This window comes from Rhododendron vialii, chromosome 11a (genome assembly GCF_030253575.1).
Source record: "Rhododendron vialii isolate Sample 1 chromosome 11a, ASM3025357v1".
In the NCBI taxonomy this organism is placed as follows: domain Eukaryota; kingdom Viridiplantae; phylum Streptophyta; class Magnoliopsida; order Ericales; family Ericaceae; genus Rhododendron; species Rhododendron vialii.
The window spans coordinates 30756377-30774456 of record NC_080567.1 but is presented as its reverse complement, the minus strand read 5'-3'; the positions used below and the strand labels follow the sequence as shown (position 1 = coordinate 30774456).

Below are 18080 nucleotides of genomic sequence, written 5' to 3'. Positions count from 1 at the left end.
TCTATGTGGTAAAGGTGATGGGCCGGGGTGGAGTTTGCTGGAGAAGGTGCATGGGTAGAACTTTGCAAAAGCCTTTGGGTATGGGTGGGTTGGGTCTCAGGGATTTGGTTTGTCTCAATCAGGCGTTGCTTGCGAAACAAGCGTGGAGACTTATTAGTGATCCGGAGTCTTTGCTTAAGACTCCGAGAGTAAAAAGTAACCATGCACGGTGGTGTTTTGGGAGGGTATGGTCAGTTTTTGCTAAGAACGCTTATTTTCAGTACTGGAGCATTTGTTCTTTAGTTTGTGAGGAGGCAATGCAAGGAGTGTGTGGCGGGCGTCAAATCTGGCCGGTTTGGATTTTTTTTCTTTCTGTGGGTGGGTAATCCGATCGATGCCGGTTAAGGCATGGTTGATTCATTGGCGGAATTAGATTGTGCTTGATAATTTTATTTTGGTTGAGTCAGTTGTGATTACGTGGATCATTTGGTGTCATCGCAACAATGTTTTGGCCGTTCTCATGATGATTCGCTACCGCAGAGATTAGGGGAGGTTGATTTATAGAATCGTACGTACGTAGCTATGATAAAAACGAATGACGGATGGGAAGGAGATGTCGGTTTCTGTGTTCGGGAATTAAAGTTGTGTTGTAATTTAATTTGCTTACGTTGTTGCATGTATCTAAAGTTCAGGGGAACTGATCGAGGTCAAAGCTGCACATGATTTGGCCAAATCTTTATGCATGTTGTTAAGCTATTAATTTATATATATAAGTTAAATGCACGAATTAAATAGCCTATAGCTACTAATCGAAATTCAACGCCTTGATTCCGCTTCTAAAACTTTATAATATAAATAAATATAGAACCCTGCTATTGGGACTGACAATGGACCGACAATTGAATGGGGCCCACTACGGATTCCACACGGAAAATCCAAGTGGTTCAATAATTTAAAAAAAAAAAAAAAAACCTGAGTGGACTCGTAAAAAAATCAGTTCAATCTGATATGTATAATAAGTGCTCGATCCAATCTTTCTATTTTTCATTCTATTCAATAGCTCAATTAATTAATCTTGCCAATTAATCACTCCAAAGTGCACGAATTAAATAATAAGCCTATGACTACTAATCGAAATTCAACGTCTTGATTCTGCTTCCAAAACTTTACGTACGATTGAAATGGTCTATTCGATCGACGATAGCTCATTAATTAATCTTGACAATCACTCCTAAGTTTGATATGTGTGAGATGACGTAAAGATCTTTTGGAGTAACAAATTAGATTAGTGAAATGTAGACCGAGTCATGGAAGATTAATTTAGTATATATCCAAAAATAACCTCAACCATGAGAAATTTTTCAGCGTCGGATAGTGTTTGCTCGGCGCATCCGAGCCGTCCATTTCGATTTTAGACAGCTCGGATTTGGAGAGGAAAAAAGGAGGGAGAGAGAGAGAGAGGAGTGGGGTGAGAGGAGAGAGAATGTTTCAATCGAACTGGGCCATCCAACACACTTTTGGACGGCCCAGATGAGCTGCTTGGACATCACGTGAGCACGGCCACGTGGTACCTACCTGGTACCCAAAAATGAGGCATATCTATAGGGCAAACTCATATGTGAAATTCTCTTCTCATCTAGATTAGGGTCGTGGATCAAAAAAAAAAAAAAAAGATTAGGGTCTAAATTTTTGATTGGGCAACTTTGTATTGTTTTTTTTTTTAATTACTTTTATAATTCTTTATTTAGTTTTTGGTCTTAAATTTTGGAATGAATCATACGTAACCAATTGGATCCCGCACCTTCAATAACCAGCCATTTTCAAACAGTGGCCCATGTCAACACGAGCACCCAAACAGGGAGGACCTCTATAAATTGGCTTGCTTCCTCTACTAGAAATTACCTCACCCTCTCTCTCTCTCTCTCTAGAAATTAAAAAAACACACTCTTTTACTTTCTTTGTTTTGCCATTGGCGTTGTTGTAGAAGGATGCCTTCCCAGGGAAGAAGAGGCAGTGCATTGGTTGCCGCCGCAGTGGCCTTGGTGTGCCTGTCGTCGGTGCTTAATTTTGAGGTGGCTCAGGCAAGAATCCGAACGCCAAAAACCTACACGGTTGGTGGTGCCAAGGGCTGGACTTTTGGCGTTGGTCGCAGTTGGCCAGGGAAGAAGCAGCACTTCAGGGCTGGTGACACACTTGGTTAGTATAGCTACGGAATGTGTTTCAAACTTTCAATGGTTTTGGCTCTTCTCTTATACTATGTTAGACTTCTTTTCTAAGATAACCAGTTGACACGCATCTCGATTGATTCTTGAGGATCAATTCATGATGCAATAACGGTTTTTTTTTTTTTAAACCAATAATCCACTACCTGAGACCCTAATAAAAGTCAGAGCAAAGTTTCGTGTGGATACTAGCTTTATGAAGTTGATAGAATAGATTTTGAACTTGATATAAGAGACAACGCAAACAGCTCCTAACTCACAGATGCCAATCTTGCCGATTTAAAAAAAAAAAAAAAAAACTACCAGGACAGAAGTTAGGATCATTTCTTTAGGATAGAGTGGTGCATTATAGCACCATTCTACATGCCCTCCCTATTTTTAACTGCCCCCCTCCCTCGTTCCACTTCATTTTCAAGCTTTTTTTTCGGATAACCAGATATTTAGGCTAGCTTGTGCGCGCCTTGACTAGTTCTGAGACTCTGAAGTTAACGGCCGAGAAAACGCTCCCATGGCCCCAAAGATTAGAATGTTTAGGCTCCGTGGGATTCAAACATGAGAACTCATAGAGGACAAACACTTGTTGTCTCTCTCAAGTTTCATGCTCACTTTTGACCAAACCTGAAACCCCTTACGCTCGTGAATATTCAGAGGAGAATTCTGTATCTTTAGAAATCGTTAAATAGCTATATGCGTTGGACCGACGGTTGGAGATGGACCAGCAACTATAGCGGCACCGTCCGGTAAAATTTTTCTCTTTGTAGACGGCTAAGTGACTTCCTAACCTTAACATACTTTTTTTTCCCTTACTGTAGCATAGGCGTATCTTTATAATTCGTTAAATAGCTATATGCGTTGGACCGACGGTTGGAGATAGACTAGCAACTTAATTAAATTGTTTCTTCGTCCTGTTTTTTTGAATATTGGGTTGCAGTGTTCAAGTACGCCGCAGAGCAACACAATGTGCTGGTTGTGAACAAAGCTGGATACCGCAGTTGTAACGCTCCGGCTAATGCCCCAAGTTATTGGACCGGCAACGACAACATCAAGCTTGTCAAGGGACACAACTACTTCATGTGCGGTTTCCCTGGGCATTGCAGAGCTGGAATGAGGATTTCTGTTATAGCGGCAAAGTAGCCGGAGAGAGAGAGAGAGAGAGAGAGAGAGAGAGAGAGTGAGTTGTAGTAGAAAAGGAGCATAATGTAGTGAAATAAAAGATTTTCTATGCGTGGCATTCAATTAATTGTTGCATTATGAACCACGTAACTGGAAAACAAGTAATGTTATGGTGATCACGTAGGAGTGTTGCTACCTTATTGCTATTTTATTTTAAAGGAGGAATCAAATTCAATATTACCTTTTATCCGGTGGTAATTATATATTAGTGGATCGGGTTCAGCTACCATTGCCAAAGTTAGTTTTGAGGCGTCCAATTAATGGCGGACACAAGGTTCTTGATGTGGGGAGACCGAACCACATGTATTCATAAATTAATAACAAAATCTCATCCTTATATAATAACATTAATTTTGAGGAGACCTTTCTTCATCATTTTTAAAAATAAAACAAAAAATATACTAGCAGAGATATTGCAATAATTGAAAAGTGTGCGGTGACCCGGGGCCCGCTTGCGCCCCCCTCAGTCCGCCCATGGAGGGATCAGTGCCCCAAAACATATTGACCACTGGATGTTGAAAATAAATCCCTTGATCCAAAAGCCAGAATATATACTGGATATATATAGTTGGTCAAAAATTTGGCTTAAATCCTTTCAACCTATTTTCTGCCCGATAGCTCCTCTCTAGTTTTTCTCTCCTTTCGCCGATCGCTTCTCTCTCTATCCTTTACTGATCAGATCCGAAGATCTACCCCTCTATTGGAAATCCATGGACATAAACTATACGCGAAACGTGTTGGAGAAGCCATTGCAAAACTTATTTTTTTATTTTTATTTTTTATATTTTCTCAGAACTTTATACAATTCTGTTAAAGTATCGTAGATATTAAACTAATCAATCAATTCCCCTTCACAAAATAATGAAATATTGCTACTTTTCCGTCATTATAAAGTATGGAGCTGATTAAAATGGATAATACAGTACAAAATAATGAAATATTAATGCTACTTTTCCGTCATTAAACTAAGGGAAATATTGGGTGCACTGTATAGCTTGTTAGGATTTCAGGAGGTGTTCAGGAGGTGTCGGTGGTTCCTTTGGAAGTCTATCTGCCGGTTGGCTATTGATTCATTTGTTTGAGGATGGTAGTCTCTTCTTTATGTTTGGTTTTCACACCTAGCTAGTTGGTTCAAATTTTTTGAATAGCCAAATTGACGGAAAAGGGCAAATTGAGGGAGGAATTAGTGGTTGAACCAACCAAATAGTTTCATCAAGTAATGTAATATGGTAGCCCACTCGTTGGCTAAGCAATCCCTATTAGGTGTTAGGTTATAAAATTGGGGGGTCCTGTCCTCTTAGATAACCTTGCTTTGCCGATGTTAGGTCTTCGGACCAATTTCCGTATCAATAATACTCATCACCTTTTTCCGTGAAAAAAAAAATAGTTATTGGAGTACCATGGTTTGGGATTTTAAAGATGAATGAAATTCAATACTCCCTCCAACCCAAAACTTCAAACAACTCTTCTAAGGCCGTGCCGCAATTCCAAGAGGGGAAAATGACGGCCCATGACGTGTTTTGATAATTAATATCCGTCAAAGACAAGCTAAGAACATTTGTTAATGCTGAAAATGTCTTTGGTGGATATTAATTATCAAAACTCGTCATTGGCCGTCATTTTTCCTTTCAAGAGCTATATGAAGACATTGAAGAGGCCTAAATATTTCCTGAGGCTGGCCCAGGGGCCGTATATCTGGAAGTAGGGCTGCAATGAACCGAGCCGCTCGCGAGCGGCTCGCAGCTCGGCTCGTTAGTGGCTCGTTCAAGCTCGGCTCGGAAGTTAAACGAACGAGCTCGAGCCGATTTTTTCAGCTCGTTTACAGCTCGAGCTAGGATAAGCTCGGCTCGAGTCGGCTCGCAAGCCAGGGTATATATACTTAAGTTTATGATTTTTATTGTTATTTCATAATTTCTTCTTTCCGTTTTCACTTTCTAGTCAACCAAGGGAAGTGAGAGCACACGCACATCAATACACCCTCGCTCCATAGGAAAATAAAAGATATATACCTTCACAATCAAAATATTTTTGGTTGTATTAGGCCTATGCGAGAATATATATACATTTTTCGTTGGTTCGTTAAGGCTCGTGAACAAGCTCGAGCTCAAGTCAAGCCAAGGCCTGCTCGGCTCGAGCTCGACTCGTTAAGTTTTCATTGAGCTCGAGCTCGGCTCATGTTCGTTAAAAACTTAATAAACAAACTTGAACGCCGTAAAGCTCGGCTCGGCTCGTTTGCAGCCCTATCTGGAAGCCTCATTAATAACATTGGAGGGATATCTGTGGGCCGATTGGCCGATCTCCAGCCCAACCCGGCCCCACTCCAGACCCATAGAAAGATTTCATTTTCATGCAAAGTATGGAATCAAATTTATGTTTATCCAAATTTATAGTGACAAGTTGCTCATTTGTTCCGCTTTCTCAAAAAAGGAACATTTAGAAAATGAAGGTAATTTCAAGCTCAAAAATCATGTGCTTACGCAAATAATTTTCCTACCAATATGGATCTTGTTTGGTAGATCTCATTGAGATCTTTTAAACGGTGCAAAAAAATTTAAAAAAGGGATCTGATTTCTACGCTCCAAGAAAGACCGGATGTGCTCCAAACTTGTCTCCTTCTATCATTCAAAATAATCTGTTGCATTTGCGGCTCAAAACCAAATCAAGAACCACTTTGCACATGATTGTGTGGGCACTTAGAAATCCCGTAAAAATGATCCGAACCGTTCAAAAATTCTAAAATAACTTTTTAATAGATCTTAAAAATTATAAGATAAAATAAACGATCTGATCTGAACCGTTCAAGATTATTTTAGAGTTTAGGGTCTTGAATTCTGAATGGAAAATGGAACAAATTATATCAATTACTTAAAAAATCCAATTGTGCTAAATTTTTCAAGATTAATTAAAAAAATATTTTATAATTTTTGAACGGGTTGGATCATTTGTGCGGGACTTCTAAGTGGGTCCCACACAATCATGTACAAAATGGTTCTTGATTTGGTTTTGGGCTGCAAATGCAGCAGATTATTTTGAATGGCAGAGGAAACAAGTTTGGGCACCTCTGGTCTTTCTTGGAGCGCGGAAATCAAATTCCTTAAAAAATTATTTCTCATTTTCATTATATTTGAGTTTAAAATTACCTTCTTTTGAAAAAAAAAAGGTTTAGAAAGAAAGCAGAACAGGTACCTACTTCTAATGTACATGACAATCTCTTAAACACATCAACTATATTAGCTATAAAGTCTGTCGGTAAGCCGGACTAATTTTGCGAGATCAAATGAGAAGGGTGAAGAAGAGGAGGACCAATTATGGATTAAGGTTGGAAGTGGCCCTAAATAGTCCGAGTGCGTGCTTACCAAACACCAAATTAACTAGTTCGTGCAAATAGTCTATCCAACCTGCAAATAGACTAGGTAACAAATAAGCCCATATAAACTTCAAGATATTGGCCTGGTGGTCAAGGCCTGGAACTTAGTGGTTTGGTACCACCTAAGGTCTCGAGTTCAAAATCTCTTAGCTACTATTAACCTTTTTAGGATCATTAGTTCATACAGAATTTTGATCTGACTTTAATTTGGGATCCCCGCAGCTATAAGTAGGTGGTGAGATTTGGTCTCTATGGTTAGTCAACATGCGCGCCTGAACACTTGAGTTATAAGAAAACAAAAAGGGAAAATGATAGCCAAGGACATGTTTTTATAATTAATGTCCACCAAAGACATTTTCAGTATTAACAAATGTTTTCCGATCCGCATGTTTTTAAATGGTATTAATTATCAAAACACGTCTTGAGCCGTCATTTTCCCAAACAAAAAACAAATAGGCCCATATAATATTGCTAAGGCTTCTAATGGAGGCGAGTTACGGATTGTACGTCAAGTACAATGCACGAATTAAGTGGCCTATAGCTACTAATCAAAATTCAACGCCTTGATTTTGCTTCCAATTTTTTTTTACAATAATCTATTCTTTAGGTCATTAATTAATCTTGCCAATCAAATCACTCCACTATGAAGCCTTGATATATGTGAGATAATGTAAATGGATTAGTGGAATGTAGACCGTGTCATTAAAGAATTTAATTACTAGTATCTAAAAAATAAATCAAACCTCAACCATATATGACATATATACTAGTTAGGAAGACAAGACGTACTCGTGTCATGTGAGATTTCTCTCTCTTCTCATCTAGATATAGGGTGCGTTTTTCTCTAATGACTCTTTTGGCTACTTAGGTGAAAAATGAAAAAAAATGAATGTGGTTTCTATTAATGATGAGAAAAGAAAAATAATAGAGTTGTTTTCTCACCATCCCATTTGAATAGACCGTCCCCCTTTTTCTTCTCAATAAATCTCATCACTTTTGTTGATAAAAAAAAATGGCTCTATAAGGGGGTCCTCGATTCTCATCCTTTCTCACCTCTTTAACCATCTAAACAAGGAAGGGAAAGTTCTTTCCCTCACTTTCTTTTCTTTTCTCATGACAACCCGTCATCCAAAGGGGCTGTAAATTTTTTATCGAGAATCTCTTTTCTTTTCTTTTTTGGCATTTTAAAAAAATTTAATTAGTTTTTAATTGTAATTTTTGAAATTAATAATCCGTAATCACGTAGATCCCGCACCAGGTCAACACTCATCTGGCCGAACCCCCAACCAGGGAGGACCTCTATAAATTGGCCTGCTTCCTCTAATAGAAATTACCCTCCCTCTCTCTCTCTCTCTCTCTCTCTCTCTCTCTCTCTCTCTCTCTCTCTCTCTCTCTCTCTCTCTCTCTCTCTCTCTCACAAGAAAGACACACTCTTTACTTTCTTTGTTTTGCCATAGGATGCCTTCTCAGGGAAGAAGAGGCAGTGCATTGGTTGCCACCGCAGTGGCCCTGGTGTGCCTGTCGTCGGTGCTTAGTTTTGAGGTGGCTCAGGCAAGAACCTACACGGTTGGTGGTGCCAAGGGCTGGACTTTTGGTGTTAAAAGGTGGCCAGGAAGGAAGCAGCTCTTCAGGGCTGGTGACATACTTGGTTAGTATAGCTACGGAATGTGTTTCAATTGGTTTGGCTCCTCGATCTCTTGTATAGTAGTAGACCTTTTTTTCCTAAAATAGGATGATCGGACCAGTTTACACGTATTTCGATTAATTTTTGAGGATCAATTCGTGATCCACTAGCGCTTTTTTATCCGATGATCCACTACCTGGGGCAATAATGAAAGTCAATGCAAATTCCCGTATGGACTAGCTTTAGGAAGTTGATAGAATAGATTTTTTGAACTTAAATTAAGAGACAACGCTAACAGCTCCTAACTCACAGACCTTAACTAGCTACCATGCCCATCTTGCTGGTTAAAAAAAAAAAAAAACTAAAACTACGAGGACATGGAAGTTAGGCCATTTCTTTAGCTGCCCCCTCCCTCGTTCCTCTACTTTAGGATCGGTAGATAAAGATTTGCCTTTTCAATGCTTCCTTTCAAGCTTTTTTTCGGTAACTGGATGTCCGGATCGGACCAGCTTATGCACATCTCGACTTGTTTTGGGACCCTGAAGTTAATAATCGAAAAAATCCTTCTCCATGAGATTCAAACACGCGAACTTATGGAGGACAAACTTGTTTTTCTTGTGCCCGGCCACTTGACCAAAACCTCAAACCGTTGCGCTCGTGAATATTCAAGAGGAGAATTCTGTATCTTTAGAATTCGTTAAATAGCTATATGCGTTGGACCGGGACGGTTGGACATGGACTAACAACTTAACGTGTGTTTCTTCGTCCTGTTTTTTTTTGAATATTCTGTTGCAGTGTTCAATTACTTCGCAGAGCAACACAATGTGATGGTTGTGAACAGAGCTGGATACCGCAGTTGTAACGCCCCGTCTAATGCCACTTCTTATTGGACCGGCAATGACCACATCACTCTTGTCAAGGGACACAACTTCTTCATGTGCGGTTTCCCTGGGCATTGTAGTGCTGGAATGAGGATTGCTGTTAAAGCGGCAAAGTAGTCGGGAGAGAGAGAGAGAGAGAGAGAGAGAGAGAGAGAGAGTTGTAGTAGAAAATGAGCACAATGTAGTGAAATAAAACTTTTGTTAACTAGTAGATCATATTCTATGTTTGGCATTCAATTGTTACAGTATGTTCTTTTGAAGATGTAACTTGAACAAGTACTAATGTTATTGTGATCGATCACGTAGGAATGTTGCTACCATATTGCTATTTTTTATTTTAAAGGAGGAATCAATAATTCAATATGACCTTCTATTATCCGTTGGTAATTATTACTCCCTCCGTCCCTTTTTAAGTGTCCTGCTTCGTAACTCCAACTTATTAAAAAGACACCATCATTACACCTTTCACATCAACTTTTTCCTCCACTTTCCCTACTTACCCATCATCATTACACTTTTACTCACTAACTTTTCAAAATAAAATCTACTTTTAGGGACAAAATAGACAATACACTAACTTTTACCCCACTAACTTTACAAAATGGACACTTATAAAGGGACAGCCCAAAATGGAATACTGGACACAAAAAAAGGGACGGAGGGAGTAGTAGATCGGGTGTTCAGCTATCATGGCCCAAGCTGGTTTTGAGGCATCCATTTAAAGGCGGACGCAGGGTTCTTGATGCGGGGAGACCGAACCGCGTGCATTCATAAATTAACAACAAAATGTGTCATCCTTACATAATAACGACATTAATTTTGGGATCTTTCTTCATCATTTTTACAGACAAAACCTTAAATGTAGCAGAGATATTGCGATTATTGAAATGTGTGCAGGGACCCAAACCTCCGCTTGCGCCCCTTGGGCCCAGTTCGGCTAAATAAGCAAATTGGTTTATTTTTTTGTTCTTATTCAATTTTTTTCGTATTTGTTAGTTTTTCGTCTTTATTAAAAAAATTGGATTTCGATCATAATTTTTTACTTTTTAGATTCTTCTCGTCATGACGTTGTAATGATCTCCAAAAAATTGACGAAAAACTAATAAATACAGAATTTTTTTGAATAAAGACAAAAAAAAATAAGCTAATTGATTTATTTAGCTGAACGGGGCCTCAGTCTGTCTGCTCATGGAGGGATCAGTGCCCCAAAACATATTAACCACTGGATGTTGAAAATAAATCCCTTGATCCAAAAGCCAGAATATATACTGGATATATATAGTTTGTTAAAAACTTGCCTAAATCCTTTCCACCTCTTTTTTCTGCTCGATTTCTCCTCTCTATTTTTCTTTCCTTTCGCCAATCGCTTCTCTTTCTACCCTTTACTGATCAGATCCGAAGATCTGCCCCTCTATTGGAAATCCATGGACATAAACTATACGAGGAACGTATTGGAGAAGCCATTGCAAAACTTCTTCTTCTTCTTTTTTTATTTATATTTTCTCAGAATTGATACAAATCTGTTAAAATATCATAGATACTATTAAACTTATCAATCAATTCCCCTTCACCAGAGTATAGGTGGTGAACAGTGTGCGAATGTGCTGTGTGGGCAAGATGATCAGCAGTTTACAAAGTGTGTGTGTGTATACTCCAAACGAAATCACTAATGCATTACTTACTTGTTGAATTGTTGATTTTGCGCCAAATTTTTGTGGATTATTGATTCGTCTCGACGAGAGGAGTCGGCCAAATTTAAACTTATATATATATATATATATATATATATATATATATATATATATATATATATATATATATATATATACACTTACTTGTTGAATTGTCTTGAGTCTAAAAATGTGATCTAAACCGTTTATCATCTAGAGCTTGATGTTTGCAACAAACCCTATAAAAATTAGGTCGATCGAATATATTTAACTTAGTGAACTTAGTTGTGTTTGGGGTGATTTTCATATTAGATTTTAGACTTTAAAAAATATATTAGAAGCTAATTTTTTGCAATAAACAGTAACAACTTTTACTTTAGCTTAATCATAATCTAACAGCTAGTAAACAAGTGTATCTCTTCTACTAAAATCTAAAACCTATGATCTGCACAGAATTTGAAGCTATAATTTTCTAATTATCCATTCAAAAAACTCTAGAATTTATAACCACAACTATCGTAAACATTCTAAAAAAAACTAATTTTGGGAAATACTCTGCACCACCGATGCATTTACAATTTCCCATCACCCAATCGCATGACAATATATATATATATGTTTAGTCTTAGAAGAAGATGCTATAAATTAAAAATATCCAAGCACGTCATCATACAAATTAATGTCAGATATATTTCCATATAGGATTAGTATTTTCAGATTTCTTTTTAATGATTGGGACCCACATTGTGTCAAGACTAATATTCAAAATACCAGCTAGCCAGCCACTATAAATAAATGGACCACCTCCCCTTCCTAGAAATATTGTGCCTTGTAACCCATGAAGCACAAAAAAAAAAGTCTCATGTAATTTGTTGCTTCACGTACGTACAGTCACGGGATGTTTCACCAGGGAAGAGGCAATGCAATTTTCACGGCGGCTGCTGCCGCAGCATTGGTGTTGTGCACAGTGGCGCTATTCAACGGTGAGGCGGCTAAAGCAGCTAGCTTCGTAGTAGGAGATGCCAAGGGTTGGGTCTTTAATGTGAACGACTGGCCCAATGGCAAGAGCTTCAAAGCCTGTGACACCCTTGGTAAGTAACGATAATTATCTCTCGTGGCTGTCACTTTATACGAGTAATTGAATTTTTAAGGACATAGTTTTCGTAAAGAAATACTAAGATGTTCGCGAAATGTACCCGAACTAGATTCGTTCTAGAAGTGGCCCAAAGTACTCAAAATCATACCTACATTATTTACGGTAGTTTTCAGGATAGTTTTCTATGCATGTGTATAGAAAACCTAGTACGATATAGTAATAATCGACAAGTCATGAATTATTTCTAAAAGGTAACGTGGAAAGCAAAAAGAAAGAAATTTAGTAGCGTCACTTGTAATCTAATCTAGAAAACACATTTTCGTATACGTGTTATTTTTGTCGCATCATTCTGGATGAGAATATATTGTGTTTAGTTAGAATTTGTTAAGCCATGCCTTTGGGCGTTGGAAATGGAGTAACAACTTAAAAGCGTGCGTTTCTTAATTCGTGTTTTAAAATTGTTTGTATTGTAGTGTTCAATTACAACCCGAAGATTCACAACGTGGTGGTCGTGAAGGAGAGTAGCAACTTCAACAATTGCAAGGTCCCGGCTGGTGCCACAGTATTTACCTCAGGAAAGGATAAAGTAGGGCTTGTCCGGGGACAGAACTTGTTCATTTGTGGCACGCCTAGGCATTGTCAATCAGGGTTCATGAAGATTAATGTTACTGCAGCGTAGCCGGCCCGATCAAGAAAGAGAGGCCATGGCTAGTACAAATAAGATGCAACAAAGAAATAAAAAGATTTTGTAACCAATATGCAAGTGATCTTAATTGCCCGTGACATTTGCAGTATGTTCTTTTTAAGGGTTTACTACAGTGTTTAACCACATGGCTAAAGAAGGTATAATATTAGTCACATTTCGACCGATATCTTACTACAGTATTTTATAAGTGAAATGCAAGTAAAAATGAAAAACGATGCAATCTAAGTCCACACATTTGTTGCTTTCTCGCGTGACATACTTCACCGGTGGATCACCCAGTTGTTGTAGGAGGGACTTGCAGTCAAGAATTAGATTGAAAAGGTAATGGTTGCTCGTAACATTAGTTAGAAGATTGATAACATTTGAAGCATAGATTAGTATGTACGTTTCTACTTCCACCATTGTGGTATTTCACTGCAGAAGGACCTTGAGCCCAAGGTGAAGAAGGGTCCAAATTTTGCTGCAAGTACAGAAATTGACCCATTTCTATTCAGGCAGTCTGAATTTCAATTTTTGGTGTGCTATACTGACATCAACATTTAATTTGTGGTTGTTGTTACCCAGCAATTTTTTAACCGTTACCCAGCAACTTGGTTACCGTAACCCAACAAGACAAGTCTGGATTGAGTTCGGGTTGGTTATAGGGTAGGTTAGAACTTGAACTATGAACCATTCTACTAGGTGAGCAGCTTTGTTCTCTAGTTCGATCCACATGTTCACCTTGTGGTAGCTAGCTCGCCGCAGCCCTCAGAATTCCTGGCGAGCTCATGGTAGGTTAGGATATCTGATGGTTTCTTTTGTTGTGTGTTCTTTTTCGGAATAGAGTGAGGGTTTGCGTTCTCAGTAGGAGGCAGCTGGATGTTTGAGGATGTATTAGGGTTGGGGATATCAAGAACGATTTCCATATATCCCCCCAATTGGGCTATAGTTGGGCTTGATGGGCTGGTTTTTCTTTTGTGGGCTTCCTCCCATATCTTTCGTAACAGTATCCTGAGTAGTATTATTCTTCTTCTTCCTCAATAGAGGATTAAATTCATACCTAAAACCTGGTTGATGATCTGGTTTTTTCTGAGCATTACCATTTGATGCTTGTTTAGATGAGCCTTCCCTTTTTTCTTGTTGGATTGAGACTTGGTCTTTGTGATTCTCCTTGGGCTTGTATTGTAGGCCCGAACACGTTCTGGGTCGTCATTTTTCCTTATTTTTATTTATGCTCACACTTTGGGCCGGTCCTTTGCCATTTTGGGCTTGCACTCGTTTTGGGCCTTATGGGCCATTACCAGTGGGTCCATTCTTTTTTGTTGTCCTCCGGTTCACGGCCGTCCACTCGACATACCCGATCTCCTCAGTTTTCTCTGGCACCGGGTTACCGTTGAATCTTACAGCTTTTGCAGTAGATGATTCAGAAGATGCAACGGTTGGATTCTCGCCGGCGGTTTGGTTGATCGGACCGATTCTGGAGTTGCATGATTCTTTCCGATGGCCTACCCTGCCACATTCAAAGCAGATTAAATGAATATGCTCATACTCAATTAAATAATCTTCATTTCTAATGGCAACAGAAACTTCAAAGGCTTGGCTCATATCCAACTCAACACAGACACGAGCATAGCTAACTCGAATTCCTTCAATTGTGTTGATATCGACTTTGAGCGGTTTCCCCAATTCTTTTGCAATCTCAAATAAAGATTCTTCGCCATAATATTCATAAGGTAGAAAGGGAAATCTTATCCAAACAGCAGTTTTGATTGCTGTGGCTTTATCAGCTTTGAAATCGGGTTGCCACTTCCGAACGGTAAGGTAGTGATCTTGAATCACCCATGGCTCCTGTGTAAACTTTGTTGTAATATTTTTTCATTTCAAAGCGAATTAGGTAGAACCCTAGTCCAAGATCCACCGGGGTGAATAGCCCATCGAGATTCCATAGCGCTGAAATTCTTGACATGAGAGTTTTAAATCCCATGTTCTTTCTAAGCAATTTGATGATTAGACAGTTTTTGTATTGCTGCCTGATCCTTTTCAGGTGATCTTTTGAGAAATTCACTTTGATTCTGTATTTGGTCGTGGGAGGATCCTGTATCTCCATGTCTTCATCATCGCTGCTATCTTCAAAATCAGCTTGAAATGTCTCAGGGCCTTCCATTGATTTACTTTCGTTTAGAAGTATTGCTTTGAAGGATCTGGCCTTTTCAGCCGGTTTTGGGATCTCCTTTATGGTCAAACGAACCTCCCTTTGAGGTTCCATAGGAGTATCCTCTAGTTGTGAAATCCCCGGTAGTCCAACGGATTGGCCTTCGTTCTTTGATTCCATGGGACAGATTTCCAAAAAATTCGAGTTAGCGGGGTGATCACTCATGATTTTCTTCGTGCTCCTTTCAAGGTGACCCGCTTCTTCCGTGGATTCGGGGTTAGAATCAGGAGTGGAGGGAAAGGGTGTTACGGGACAGCTCATTCTAGAGAGAGATAGAGGAGACCCTTTCACATATTCTTAAGTAATTCTCTTTGCGCGCCCCCCCCCGACACCACCCCCTGCCCGACCCCACCTCCCAGACCAAAATACCTCCGGGCAATTCACCCAACCCACGGCATTTTTTTTTATTTTATTTACTTAATAACTTTTATATCTTTTTTCATTTTTATTTATTTAATATTATTTAAGTGTTCCAATTTTCAATCCGATTGAATCGATGCAAAGATCTTATTTTTTTTGTCTTTTTGTCTTCAGTGATCATAATGAATTTTTTGCTCGAAGGCCTTTCAACAAGTACCCTAAGACTTATTATTTAGTTTCAGGTCTTTCTTAGGGTGCTCGTTGAAAAGCTTTAGAGCCAAAAATTCATTACGACTATTTAGGATGAAATGATAAGAAAAATAAGATCTTCGCACCGGTTCAAACGAATTAAAAATCGAAACACTTATTTTTTTACTCTTTATATGTATTTTTAAATTATTTAATATTATACCCGCCAATAATTCAACCCACGGCATTTTCTTATTTTATTTCTTATTTATTTACTTAATAACTTTTATATCTTTTTTCATTTTTATTTATTTAATATTATTTAAGTGTTTCAATTTTCATTCTGGTTGAATCGGTGCAAAGATCTTATTTTTTTAATCATTTTATCTTCAATAGTCATAATGAATTTTTAGCTCTAAGACCGTTCAACAAGTATCCTAAGGTTCTTTATTTACTTTCAGGTCTCTCTTAAGGTGCTCATTGAAAAGTCTTAGAGCCAAAAATTTATTACAACCATTTATGATGAAATGATAAGAAAAATAAGATCCTTACACCGGTTCAAACGAATTAAAAATCAGAATACTTATTTTTTTACTCTTTATATGTATTTTTAAATTATTTAATATTATATACGTAAGTAATCAACCTATTTTTTATTTCTCATTTATTTACTTAATAACTTTTATATCTTTTTTCATTTTTATTTATTTTATATTATTTAAGTGTTCCAATTTTCAATCCGGTTGAATCGGTGCAAAGATCTTATTTTTTTTATCATTTTATCTTCAATAGTCATAATGAATTTTTAGCTCTAAGACCGTTCAACAAGTATCCTAAGGTTCCTTATTTAGTTACAGGTCTCTCTTAGGGTGCTCATTGAAATGCCTTAGAGTCAAAAATTTATTACGACCATTTAGGATGAGATGATAAGAAAAATAAGATTTTCGCACCGGTTCAAATGAATTAAAAATCGGAACACTTATTTTTTTTCTCTTTATATGTATTTTCAAATTATTTAATATTATAAACGTGAATAAATTTTTTTATGTTATTGAAATTTTACTCTTATTTTTTTACTCTTATTAAAATTTTATAATTCTTTTATGTTATTGAATTCATTAATTTTGTTTTTATTTATATCTTTTATCTATTTTATTTCTAACCACTTGTTCAGATTTTTTTTTATCTTCAACTATAACCACTCATTTAAATTTTCTTTTTATCTTCAATTACAACCACACATTCAGTAAAACAAAAAACTAGTAAAAGTAAAACAAAAAAATAGTAAAAGTTAAAAGTTAAAAAAAAAAACAAAAACAGTAATTAAAGTCTTTGAAAAGAAAAAAAACTAGTAAAAGTTAAAAAAAAACTAAACCGGTAATTAAAGTATTTTAAAAGTATAAAAAAATTAGTAAAAGTAAAAAAAAAACAGTAATTATTTACTTTTAAAAAACAAAAAAAAAACTAATCAAAGTAAAAAGAAAAAAAATCGAAAAAGGAGGGGAGGAGGGGCAAAGGGGGGAAAGGTGGTGGGGCCGGGGGAGGGGGTGTGTCAGGGGGGGTACGAGAAGAGGCTTTCATTCTTAATCAAATACAATCATCACTACACAAAAACTTTCTCTCTCTCTCTCTCAATAATGTTTTAAAAAAATATTTTACTAAAAAATACAGTAGTTTTTTTTAATCCCAAAATTTGTTTTTCTAATTGCTTTTCAAAAGTAGTTTTTATACCAAAAAAAAAATTGTTCATTTTTTGAATAATAACTGCTTGTTTTTAAAAGCTTTTCTTGTATAAAAATAAAATTTTCACAGTTTTTAGTTTTTTGTAATTTGAAAATATGATGTGACAAGTTTTGATTATCCAATTTTGATTATGTCATTTTAGACCTCTACATTGCCAACCTTAGCAAACTCTTAAATGGATAATTAAAAGCTGAGTAACGACCCGAATTTTCACGTCAATTTTTTTTTTGAATAAAATTAAATATTTTGTTATAATTCTTTTATTAAAAATTATTTTATCATTTATTAAAGTGATTGTATTATTATAATTTAACTCTAGGAGCTAGGCATTAAAAACCCTTTGATAGGATAGGATTTTTTCATATCTTGATATCCTTGTATCCAACTATTATAGAACCCTAGCCTTAGGCTCATGATCCTAAAAATCTAGAAAAGATATTATGGGTGAATCTAGAAGAGATCTTGATATATATATATATATATATATATATATATATATATATATATATATATATATATATATATATATAGAGAGAGAGAGAGAGAGAGAGAGAGAGAGAGAGAGAGAGAGAGAGATCTCGGAAAAGATTTGAAAAATCTAGGAGAGATTTGGGAGAGACATGTCAAGTACGTACATGTAGATAAGGAGAGAAATCTAGGAATTGATCTTGTAGTTAATACTAAGATTTGTAGTACAAATTCTTTTCCTCCAAGAAAGCCTAAACCTAGATTGAAATCCTAGATCTTATTGTACTATTTGATTCTTGCATTAAAACCTAATTAAGACTTGAAAAAATAAATCTAGAACCCTAGTGTATGAGTGTCGAAATGTGAGTGGAAGAGATTGGAGCAGATTTTGCTCTTGATACTATTGTACAA

At 37.0% G+C, this 18080-nt stretch overlaps 3 protein-coding genes across 3 annotated transcripts; all 3 read left to right on the top strand.

Annotated features, from left to right (window-relative positions):
- The first annotated feature begins 1879 nt into the window (after positions 1-1879).
- Positions 1880-3572, top strand: LOC131308818 (basic blue protein-like). The gene is made up of 2 exons (XM_058335843.1): positions 1880-2175; positions 3133-3572. Exons 1-2 carry the CDS (start codon positions 1968-1970, stop codon positions 3333-3335), a joined length of 411 nt encoding a protein of 136 aa, XP_058191826.1. The 5' UTR covers positions 1880-1967; the 3' UTR covers positions 3336-3572.
- Positions 3573-8130: 4558 nt separating this feature from the next.
- On the top strand, positions 8131-9547 carry LOC131308817 (basic blue protein-like). Its single transcript, XM_058335842.1, has 2 exons — positions 8131-8389; positions 9161-9547. The coding sequence occupies exons 1-2, from the start codon at positions 8200-8202 to the stop codon at positions 9361-9363; spliced, it is 393 nt and encodes a 130-aa protein (XP_058191825.1). The 5' UTR covers positions 8131-8199; the 3' UTR covers positions 9364-9547.
- Positions 9548-11814: 2267 nt separating this feature from the next.
- LOC131307100 (basic blue protein-like) lies at positions 11815-12797 on the top strand. The gene is made up of 2 exons (XM_058333516.1): positions 11815-12007; positions 12486-12797. Exons 1-2 carry the CDS (start codon positions 11815-11817, stop codon positions 12689-12691), a joined length of 399 nt encoding a protein of 132 aa, XP_058189499.1. The 3' UTR covers positions 12692-12797.
- The last annotated feature ends 5283 nt before the right edge of the window (positions 12798-18080 follow it).

Bases quoted from the DNA above. Each gene is read 5' to 3' on its own strand.
- LOC131308817 (XM_058335842.1), top strand. From the start codon at position 8,200: ATGCCTTCTCAGGGAAGAAGAGGCAGTGCATTGGTTGCCACCGCAGTG. The intron at 8,390-9,160 runs GTTAGTATAGCT...ATTCTGTTGCAG, and splicing joins CAGGGCTGGTGACATACTTG to TGTTCAATTACTTCGCAGAG.
- LOC131307100 (XM_058333516.1), top strand. From the start codon at position 11,815: ATGTTTCACCAGGGAAGAGGCAATGCAATTTTCACGGCGGCTGCTGCC. The intron at 12,008-12,485 runs GTAAGTAACGAT...TTTGTATTGTAG, and splicing joins CAAAGCCTGTGACACCCTTG to TGTTCAATTACAACCCGAAG.
- LOC131308818 (XM_058335843.1), top strand. From the start codon at position 1,968: ATGCCTTCCCAGGGAAGAAGAGGCAGTGCATTGGTTGCCGCCGCAGTG. The intron at 2,176-3,132 runs GTTAGTATAGCT...ATTGGGTTGCAG, and splicing joins CAGGGCTGGTGACACACTTG to TGTTCAAGTACGCCGCAGAG.